An 11,410-nucleotide genomic window follows, 5' to 3' on the forward strand; every position below is an offset into this window, starting at 1 on the left:
TATATGTATATATACATATATATATATATGCTCAAGAAGTGCGCAACCGTGGCCTGTTTGAAGGCAGCTTCGGTGTAAGTTCCTTTTGCCCCGAGTTTGAATCCCAACTAGGTCGAATTAACACATATGGGGGATCGATATTTAGGGGGACAGGATGATACATCTGCCCTAAATGCCATTTATATATATATATATGCTGAAGAGAGATTTACACACGTACTGCTCAATTCTTATGAATATAGATATCCAACACCTAAACTTCAATTTTTTACATATAAGCCACCTTTTAAAAGATAAAATAGTGGTATTTTTTATATGATACTAAAAATTCTTATGAATATAGATATCCAACACCTAAACTTCAGTTTTTTACATATAAGCCACCTTATCTATGCATGAAAAGATATATTTCATCTTTTAAAAGATAAAATTGTGGTATTTTTTATATGATACTAAAAGTTTGGGTGGTATAAATGTGAAAAATCAAAGCTTAGGTGTTAGATATGTAAATGCATAAGAATTGGGTAGTATGTATGAAAATGTCCCCTTGCTGAAAGCAGTGATTTTCTGTTGCAGGATAGCAGTGCAATGCCATTATACTCCATCAAGATCATGCATCTTGCAGAGACTAAACAAGCAAAATAAAATCAAAGATGCATTTCACAAGAATTTGCAGGCTTTTGCTAGGTGTTTTTACCTGGGATCAGAGCCGGCCGATGCCGATCCCAGTCGTCCAGCGTCGAAAATATAAGAGTACTTGTATAGCTCTACTGCTCAATAGTTCTTTTATACATTTAATTTATGGGAAATTTGCAGACATACCACACAATTCTTTTGCATTTATATAGCTAACACCCAAACTTTATATTTACATTCATAACACTTTGGTCAATTTTGGTGTTAGATATGTATATACAGAAGAATTAAGTGCTATTATGTATATATGTAAATACCCCCTAATTCTTTTTTTTTTTTTGGAACTGCAGTGTGACTTTCAAATGTCAAGCAATGATTTGGATAAATTGAGCTTCTGAATTTGGTTGGAGTTGATCTGGACTTCATAGAGATCACTTGCCTCTGGACTCAGGCAATGATTTCGACCGTTAATTTGAATCATTCTTCCAAAGAAAAAGAGTATGTGTAACAACTCCTCATAGTCTTCCTTTAACGTTGTGAGTTGCATCAATCCACCTGTTATTATTATTTGTTGGAGGGCAATTACATACAGACCACCCGAAAGATTGATATTTACAAATCAACCACCCTCTTTCATCTATTTTTCAAATTGTCACTCAAATATTAATTTAAAACCATGGTAAAACCCCAACCAACCTACATTTTTCAGTTTTATAAAATTCTCAATAATTTCGTAGAGGCACGCTTTAATGCATCGGAAATTTACTTGGGTGGTTAATTTGTAAATATCAATTTTTAGGGTGGTCTGTGTGTAATCATACCTTATTTTTATGTGTGTATATATATATATATATATATATGGCGGGCGACTGCTTAGCTAGGGTTTCGAATGGCGATCGCCATTAATTCTGTCGCTCGAAGCTTCCGCTCCTTTCTCCTTCATATATATATATTAAATCTTTTATTTTTTATCTCCAGGAAGCAATGGAGGGAAGTGTTTTGAGTCATAGCCAGCATTTTGGGGAAGTTATCTTTGTTCTTATCTTTACTTTAGGCTTAGCTTTTTGGTTGCTTCTCTCTCTCTCTCTCTTTAATTTTATTTTGAAACTTTATTATTTACAAATAAAGCACTCTTTTTTTTAAATTTTCTAATTCTAACTAAAATATTAAAATTTCTAACAAGACGCCAACTTGTATTTTTTTATTTTTATCAAATTCTCAATGATTTTATGGTAGTTCATAAATCACCCTGAATATTTGATTTGTAAATATCAATGTTTTGGGTGCTCTGTTCTAATATTTAATATGGAATTAACATTAAAAAATATATATTTTTTGACAAATTAAATATTTTTTTTATTTTAAATAAAAATATAAATATAATAAAATAATAATAAGTAAAAGTTATTTGTGTTGGTACCCTAATGTGTAATTTTAGTATGAGGCATTTGCATGAATGCCAATTATGTGGGTGTGGGTGTAAGGACATTTTCGTAATTTTAAAATTAGAGATTTCAAGCAAACAAGTAAAGGATATTGCTTGTTCTAGTGCAGTAAGCATGTGCCTCTTGAGCTTCAATGCCCATTAAATAAAAATAGAAGAAAGAAGAGACATTCAAATAGAAAGAGAGGGAGAAGGCATTTAAAGTTATATGGATTAGATGGTGAAAGAGCTGTATTATGGAGACATAAATGCTGACTTGCTACTGGGCTAATTTGGGATAGATGTGGGCCCATAATTCTCTTAAATTAGGGTGGTTGCTCTTTTGGCTATGGTAAGTGACCCTATAGCAAGCCCACTATGACTCTTGGTTTAGTAAACCTCTTTCTTGAGAAGTGCATATTGGCATTGATGTGGTGCATCTTAGACTTTGGTTAGTACCTTAGCCTCTAGTGAGTGTAACAACGTTTAAATAGTGTGGTTTGACCGTTGAGAAATGTTTTCACTGTCTTTAGTCAGTACAACTTATTCTTTATCTAGTGCACCTTGGATGAAGAAACGAGCATGGAAGAGATGTTAGGTGTGTGTGCCGAGGGAGTTTTGGTCATTATGGTTGGGTGAAGCTAAAGGTTCGGTTATTGTGGTTAGGGCAATTGAGAATTTGAGAGTTTTGAAGGTTTTTGTATCGTAATATGTTGTGGCTTCAGATGCTACCTCTAGTCATGATTGTATTTTGAATTACGATCATAAGGGAAAAGGAAGGCGGACATAAGAAAATAAAGCAAAACTTAGAGAAGAAAAAAGAAGAAGAGAGAGATGAGAGAAAAAAAAGATCTTAGCCTTTTATTGCCAACATAAATAATTTGAAAGACTCTATCCTTGAAGTGATGGATAATTACAAACAAATAAACACATGGAAAACTTTTAAAGTGATTAGGAGAAGTCACCGGTTGTATGGATGAAGTCATCGGCACAGGGGTGGACTCCCATAAGGTCCAGGAGGGCACTTGCCCTTTTTGAAATATTACTTTACCCTCCATTGCCCTAACCCCTCCCACATTAAGTATAAGGGGCCGGTCCGAGTGCACTTTTAGCTTATAGCAAGTGCATTGATGAAAATACATTAGTTTTTGACAAGTGCACATTAATATTTGACAAATGCATCTTAGCCTTAGAGGAGTGCACCTTGACCCTTGACAAGCGCATTTTAACTTGGAGTGATTGCATCTTAGCTTTGATCGAGTGGGCACGTGCACCTTAGCCTTCAACAACCATATCTGACCATCATCGAGTGCCCACTGTCCTTCAATAAGTTCGTTCTAGTCTTTGATGTGTAATCATTTAACCTTCATCATTCCAACACACATTAAACTCGATCGTGCCAACCCGCTAACATTCTTGAATATACAAAAGCCACACTTGGATGTTCAATGAATGTGTAGAACAACCCCTTATATTGCTCAAGACTTTTTCCTCCCATAAAACCCTCATTCAAATCTAAATTGACTTACAAGCCACTTGAGACACTGAGCAAAGTTAGGATGTTCAATAAGGGCCATTTTGGAAATATCAAATATTTGGAGAGCTGGAAAGAAAATCTCCATAGGATGGTCCTATTTATACTTTTTATGTAGGGTACAAAGATAAACTCTCTCTCTCTCTCTCTCTCTCTCTCTCTCTCTCTCTCTATATATATATATATATATAAAGAAATAAATAAAAAAACAAGTAATTACATATGTGACACCCAAAATAACACCCCGTTTCATCCATTTTTCAAAATCTCACTCAAATATCAAAGATCATGATAAAACCCCAATTCATAACGATTTGATCGTGGCACGAATAAATGCGTAGGTTTAATTGTTCGAAAAAATTATCTAAAAGATAGATTTGTAAATAGTAATATTTCTTATGCTCTATATGTAATTATCCCCCAAAAATAAAAAAAAGGCAAGGTTAAATAAAACCTCCAAAAGTACTATAAACCCAAATCCCTCCCCCATCTTCATTGACTCCAAACCCTCAGCAAAACCCTTCCTTTCCTCCTTCCTCTCCTCAATGGCGATCCACCAACAGCTCCTCCGCTTCAAACTCCACTTCGCCGTCCTCGCCGCCGTCGCCGCCGTCGCCGCCGTGATCATCTCCTACTTCGCATACCTGGGCCCCACCTTATCCTCCCTCTTGAGCTTTTTCTGGCCTCTCCTTCTCTCCACCACCTTCCTCCTTGCCGCCGTCGCCGTCATTCTCCGGATCTCGCCGCCGCCGCCTACCGAATCCGCCGCCAGCGCGGCTGGCGAGGATATCATCGAATACGTCGCCGGAACACGTTACGAGCAGCTCGGAGTGGAAGCCGCTCCGGACGAGATCTGAGAGGTTTCCGTACTGCGCGTGGGGTATTTGAGGGGCGATGATATGTAAATTTGAAATAAGTGAAGGGCAATTTGAGAATTACGCTTGTGTTTCTAGGTTCTTCCAGTGCTTTTCTGGGTTCGGTTGAACCGGGTTTATCTGCATTGGCCGTTGTACTGGTTCGGTTTAAATAATTGGACCGGCGATTGAATCGGCCGAGTTAAATCTTGTTTATTCTTTTCTTGTGGGAAGAACTCTATTGGATTAATCATAACTGATTTAAATACTATTCATAATTATTTATATTCATGTATTTACATTTCTACCACCTAAACTTCAATTTTTACATACATATCATGCATTATTTATGTATGAAAATGTGAATTTCATTTTTTTTAAAGCTAATATGATGATATTTTCTTATGTGTAATGAAAAATATACATGATATAAATATAAAAATTAAAGATTAGATGTTGCTATGTAAATACATAAGAATTGGGTGGTTTGTTCATAAATAGCCCTTTTAAATCAGTGGACAACCTCCTATAAATTGAGTCTCTCATGTTCGTCATATGGATTTAGAGTTTAACCTCAAAGAAATAATTAATTAAAAAAATAGGTTTATCATAACTTAAAGAATAATTATAATTTTATTATGCATTAATTAATATGCAAATGATATGCAAACTTGTCCATAAGAAATGTGATTAATTAATTAATCAAACAGTAAACTTTCATTTTAAATTAGTTATTCTTATTTCAATTTAACTCATTTATCTTTCTAAGTTTTACTTAAAAAAAAAAAATCATATCATGATGATTGTTTGTATGTACTCTCAAAAGTTTTATGTTGTAAGCACCCTTAAAACTTTTCATCTGAAGATGCACATTTATCATTTTCATTTTATTAATAGACTCATCAACAATGTACATCATAAGTGAATATATCTGATAAACATTAAGCACTTCTTGCATACGAGCTAAAAAAAGCCAATTTACTAGTCACATGTTCAATCCTCTTCACAATCTCATATGAGCGTACATATTTGGGGTTTTATTTTTCATTTTTCCAAACCTTTGCACACCCTTCAAAGGACTGGTTTTAACTAAAATAAACTCTCTAACATCAAATTCAACAAAAAACGTGTTTAACATCATAATATTTTATGTATCTATCTTGTAATGTCACATAGACTATAGTTGGGGGTCGCAATACATTAGTGGGCTACAAAAAGTTGTAGTTGGAAGTTGTAATAATCGTTGTTCACGTGATCCATAATTGAGGGTTGTAAATGTCAGTTGGCCACAGAGGCCATAATTGAAAGTTGTAGTAGTAATTGGTTATATAGACTGTAGCCGATTACTAGACCTCTTCTCTTTGTTTGTGTACAAGGTAATGAAAGATATAGGTGCTAATACAATCATTGTATACTCAATAACAATCGTAAGCGGTGATCGTTGATAGCTAATGGCTGGCGGACAAGTGGTGATGGCCAACGGTGATTAGCGGTTATGGATATCAAAAGTTGTCATTGGGACTTCAATGTGACGTTATCCATTACGACCGTATTTGAGATATAACATTAGCAAGCAAGAGTCTCCAATGGTGATGAGAAGGGTGGTTAATGACGATCCCCGCTTATGGAGATCGAAAGTTATTGTTGGGTCTTCAATATGACGTTATATATTGAAGCCGTATTTGAGATACAATGTTATCAAGCAAGGGTCATCAAAAGTGTCGAGCAGAAGTGACCGATAGACGGTGATTGATGGTGGTCGACGACTACGTATGTCAAAAGTTATCGATGAGCCTTCAGTCTAAAACTAATCTCTTCTCTCTTATGTAAAGAGATGAGGTCTATTTATAGCCTATAGGGTAAGGAGATTTTGGACTTTTGATGAATAAGTTTCACCACTTACGAGACAACCCACATCGATTCCCTTTAATTATAAGAGTTTTGTTTTAATGATTTAAGGGCTTTAAAGACCTCAAGACTAAGTAAGCTTGGGCTCATTGGATTCCTCTCATCGAAAAAGTCTATTTTGCTACAATAATGTCGGAGTTTATTTGATCATTTAATTAATGATTCAAAACATTTAATTATTTTTTAAAGACCTAATCTGAGCTCGATTGGAATCAGATTGAATCAATTTTGATATCATTAAGAGCGCCTTGTTGATACAATAACTTTGACTATATATTTGCTGAAATTAGAGATTTTGATGATCTTGAATTTGAATCTTGAATACCTCTTAGTAAAAATACCTCGAGATATGTACCAAATTATAAAAATTTCTTAACGATGCATCATTAATCAATTTTCATAAATTATTTAAAATGATAATTAACATTTATTAAATTAAAAATATAATAATTATTAAACTATTGTTAAGCATTTAAGTTTAGAGGAAAAAAAATTTTAGTGTATTACATAATAATAAACAATTTAGCTAAATTCACCAAAAAGCTAGAAATATATATTTTCTTCTAATCTTTCTAACACGTGGCCTTACGAGCTCCAAAGCGGCGGCAATAAGATCAGTCGGCTAGCCACGTGGCATCGGAATATAAATATAAATGAGGGGCAAAATAGTAAAAGAAAAAAATAGCTCTTTTTGCAGGCCGAGTGCGAGTGGAAGCGGAGCCGAGAGAGATTTCGACGGGAGTTGCCGATTCGGAGCTTGTCGGTGAGTATTTCTTCATTCGACTGTATAATTAATGATCGGTTTTGTCGATTTTCGGTTCTTCAATTCGCTAATTTTAGTTCAGGAAATGTAATTTAGGGTTTTTTAAGATGCTTTATGTATGCGGCTTCTGGTTTTGAGCTTCCAACCCTAGCGCCGTGCCGTTTTTCCCGAAATTTATCCGTTAAATGTGCCGCTCTGAATTAGTTTTGAGTTTTAGCATTACATTGCTGTCAGGTCCGACTATAGTTCATACGAGAACAATGTTAGGGACTTGGTGCTGGTTTTAATGGCGTTGAGATTGAGTTCTTCCGCTAATTAGCATTGTTGAGCTGCTTTTGTTTCAAGAAAGTGTTGCTTTAATTGCTGCGTTGTTTTGGTTTTTCGTGGGAGTTAGGTGATTTTTTCTATTGTGTTGAGTTCTTGTTTGTTTTGTTTAGAATTATGTCTCCAATGTGTGTTGATAGTTTCCAGTTCTTCTGTTTTAGATTGAAGTTTAGGTGTTAGATATGTAAATGGTAAAGAATTAAGAGGCATGTATGTAAATCCCTTGAAAAAGTTATTTTATTTTATGTTTGATATGTAAATGATAAAGAATTAAGAGGTATTTATGCAAATTGCCTTTGTTTATATATAATATTTTGGTTACCTAACATCTCAATCACCTAAAACTTTATTTCCTTTTTAAATATAGGAGTGATTAATCCATTATATTTAAAGTTTTGGGTGATTGAAATGTTAAATTTTTAGTTTGGGCGATCAATCCGTTATATTTTAAGTTTTGAGTGGTTGGTATGCAAAAACCCCATTTTTTTCAGTGATTTTTGAGGAAGCTTTCTTATTTGGTTTATCGTCGGAATTTTTTTTTTTTTAAGGATCTTTTTGCTGCTGCATTATTGGAATGGAGGAAGCGGAGCAATCATTGGAGCCGAAGGAAGATAGATTGAAAGATGTCACTGGTCCACCTGATGGTGCAGTTGTAAAAGTTTCTACTGAGGTATGGAATGGGAATGGAAATATGATGGAAGAAGTAAGGCATTATGGAGATGAAAATAATGTTTCTGAAGAGTTGAAGGCAGCGGCGGAGGTGAAGTGTCTGGGGGATGTAAAGAATGGTGAAGATGAGAAGAATTTGCATGAATTGAAGGTCGGAGAGGAGATGAATGGTGTTAAACAGATTAAGAAAGGGGAAGAAGATGAAAATATTAGGGAAACCAACATAGTGGTTGAAAATGAGGCAAGGTGTCTGGGGGATGTGAAGAATGGTGAAGATGAGAAGAATTTGAATGAATTGAAGGTCAGAGAGGAGATGAATGGTGTTAAACAGATTAAGAAAGGGGAAGAAGATGAAAATATTAGGGAAACCAACATAGTGGTTGAAAATGAGGCAAGGTGTCTGGGGGATGTGAAGAATGGTGAAGATGAGAAGAATTTGAATGAATTGAAGGTCAGAGAGGAGATGAATGGTGTTAAACAGATTAAGAACGGGGAAGAAGATAAAAATATTAGGGAAACCAACATAGTGGTTGAAAATGAGGCAAGGAAAGATGCGGTTGGGGATGAAAAGGTGGCTGGGGATTCTCAGGATTTGCAGGAAAAGAAGGATTTTGAAATATCCATTGGCGAGGAAAAGAAGATGGAAGTTCATGTTCAGAATGGTACTGAGATGAAATTTATTGTGGAAAGGGTGGAGGATGAAGCTGTGGAGGAGGATGTAAAATACAGCAATGAGAAGTATGTCCATGGAGATGTTGAAGCTATTGGAGGGAAGAGTAAGGAAGAAGGCAGCAGCGTGGTAGATGATATCTCTGTTAAAGAGCTGGAGAATGGTGAAGATGAAGGTGGTGTGGAAGGGATGAAAGTTGATGAAAATGGCAAACCTACAAGTAGTGAGAGGGTTGAGGATAGTGTTTTGATACAAGTTGAAGAGGATGATAGAGAGAAGGTTAGAAAGGATGCCAGGGACATGGAAATGGTGGAAGCTAAAGATGTGGTAGAGGAAGAAGCTCTTCAGGCAAAAGATGAGGAAAGGCTTGCTGTAAGGGAAAGGGAAGAAGATGAAAAGGATAATGGTGAAAATGCTGGCAAGATTGTGAGTGATAATGAAAAAGTGGAGTCTTTGAAAAGGAAAAGGAGCAGAGATCGACGAACTTCTGAAACAGATGAAGCTAAGAAAGATGGCGACACCGAGGAAAATGTTGAAGAATTGGAGGTAAATGGAAGTAGAAAGAGGTCTAAAGAGGTATTGAGTTCCCCTGTGGGCTCCTCCAATGAACGTCCTGTGCGTGAAAGGAAAACCGTTGAGAGGTTAGTAGAAGTTATTGAAAAAGGGCCGGATAGCACTGTTATCATAGAGAAGGTGAATATTTCATTCTCTAGCTTCTCTTCATTGGAAAATATAAACATGACTGATTATTTTTTTAATTTTTCTTATTGTAGGGTCGAGGAACTCCATTGAGGGAAATACCTAATGGTATGCTCTTAACTGTCTTGGTTGCATGTTTGTCTCATTTCGTTCATGATGAGTTAATATCATGGATTCTTAAAAGGCCTCTTCTAGTTTTTTACTTATCAGTATTTTCTGGACTTCTTATTTGTTTTTTAATGGTTGGATTTTATTCGATAAATTGGTCTTGCTTTTTTGGTTTTGATTTAAGATATAATTACACTCTATGAATTTATCTTTCCATTTTGGTTTTATCTTAAGATATAATTCCACTTTATGCTGGAACAATGGATATGTAGATTTCACATAGCTAACTCAATTTATTTGGGTTGAGGTGTCGGTATGATGATTCTTTGCTTCTTACATTGTAGTTTCTAGCAATATGATCTGATTCAGAACCAAAATCAGCAAACGAACAATGAAGAATTGCAATAGATAGGTGGAAAAACTCAAATGATGGCTGCTCTTATAAAAATCAAAGGAAAGCAAGCAAGATACAATTATGATCTATTGTTCAAGAGATAGATTGTCTCTCCCACAACCCTAGATGAAAAAAAGAAAACTGCAGCCAACAAAATGTTCATAAAAAAAAAAATAAACCCTAGGTTATTAGCCTTAATATTATCCTATCACATCATTTCAAATGTTTCCCCAAACTCCTAATTTTCCTCCTAGCATACGTGATTAAAGCCCTTGTGATCCCTTCCTATTCGTTGGTTTCCTCAGTCGCTACTCCTTGTTGCGCCTCACCTCTCTGTTGAGCTGCTCGACTCTTATACGATCGAGGACTGTCGCTTGTTCTTTGCTCGACCGATCCAGGCGAGGACGGTCAAGTAGCGAGCATAACAATACTTCCCTCCCAAAGAAGCACCTCTTCCTCAAGATGAAATGATGGAAACTGCCTTTGGATCACCTCGTAAGGTTCCCACGCTGCTTCATTCTCTAACATACCCTTCCACTTAATAATTGCATCCTTTGCTTCGGGCCCCCCTCGAGACCTCTAAGGGTTCTAGCATCACCTTCATTTCCTCTATCATCATCGAGGGTAGTGACAACTAGGGTTTATGATCTCCGATCGCCCATCTCAGCTGCTGAACATGGAAGATTGGATGTAATACTAAGGATGGTGGTAACCGCAAATGGTAGACCACTGCTCCAATGCATTCCGTCACCTCGTAGGGTTCAAAATATCATGGTGAAATTTTCTCGCTCCTCCGTTTAACTAATGTCTTATGCTTATAGGTCCTCCGCTTCAAGTAAATCATGTCCCGTGGTTCGAACTGCTCCTCTCTCCTATGTTCATATATGTTATTCTTCATGATTTGTTGAGTTCTCAGTAGATGCCCTTTGAGCTCTACCAATATTTTGTTCCTCTCTTCCAAGTACCAGTCAGCACTGGACACTGGTGTCGTACTATGCCCATAGTGCATCAGGTGGGGTAGATCTCCCTAATAGAAAATCTTGAAAGAAGTATTTTGCATTGCAGTACTGTTTTGGCCTATCCAATGTACCGTTGACCACACTCCTATTAACCACCTCTGTCTGACCGTCATTTTGAGGATGATATACTATGCTTCTCTTGAGGACTGTTCCTTGTAACCTAAATAACTTTTTCCAGAATTGGTTGAGGAACACTTTGTCTCTGATTGATATAATCGATTCTGACATCCCGTGCAAACAGACCACCTCCTGTATGAACATCATAGTGATTGAGACCACAGTGTAGGGGACCACCTCCTGTATGAACATCATAGTGATTGAGACCGCAGTGTAGGGGTGTCATAATAGAATGAAATGTGTATAATTGCTCAGGCTATACACTACCATCAGGATCGCCGTGAACCCTTAT

The 11,410-nt window shown here is 36.3% G+C and overlaps 3 protein-coding genes across 5 annotated transcripts in view; all 3 read left to right on the forward strand.

The window, feature by feature from the left end:
• The window catches only part of LOC110023863, an 82,220-nt gene extending 80,819 nt beyond the window's left edge, over positions 1-1,401 (forward strand). The window contains 2 exon segments of the mRNA XM_020723490.1: positions 577-759; positions 987-1,401. The gene's annotated coding sequence lies outside the window, so the exon portion shown is untranslated.
• A 2,436-nt stretch (positions 1,402-3,837) lies between these two features.
• LOC110023852 lies at positions 3,838-4,747 on the forward strand. The gene has a single exon (XM_020723466.1). It carries the CDS (start codon positions 4,139-4,141, stop codon positions 4,448-4,450), a length of 312 nt encoding a protein of 103 aa, XP_020579125.1. The 5' UTR covers positions 3,838-4,138; the 3' UTR covers positions 4,451-4,747.
• Positions 4,748-6,919: 2,172 nt separating this feature from the next.
• The window catches only part of LOC110023854 (DNA ligase 1-like), a 15,864-nt gene continuing 11,373 nt past the window's right edge, over positions 6,920-11,410 (forward strand). For 2 of the 3 annotated variants that reach the window (XM_020723467.1, XM_020723468.1), the window contains exons 1-3: positions 6,923-7,118; positions 7,991-9,474; positions 9,555-9,588. In XM_020723467.1, coding sequence (XP_020579126.1) covers positions 8,017-9,474; positions 9,555-9,588 — 1,492 coding nt within the window. In that variant the 5' untranslated portion in view covers positions 6,923-7,118; positions 7,991-8,016. Of the gene's footprint in view, positions 7,119-7,990; positions 9,475-9,554; positions 9,589-11,410 lie in introns of all 3 variants that reach the window. The other variant, XM_020723469.1, reaches the window with a different exon arrangement.

The sequence above is a fragment of the Phalaenopsis equestris genome, unplaced genomic scaffold, assembly GCF_001263595.1.
Source record: "Phalaenopsis equestris unplaced genomic scaffold, ASM126359v1 Scaffold000233, whole genome shotgun sequence".
NCBI lineage: Eukaryota > Viridiplantae > Streptophyta > Magnoliopsida > Asparagales > Orchidaceae > Phalaenopsis > Phalaenopsis equestris.

Coding starts and splice junctions, on each gene's coding strand:
- LOC110023852 (XM_020723466.1), top strand. CDS start 4,139: ATGGCGATCCACCAACAGCTCCTCCGCTTCAAACTCCACTTCGCCGTC.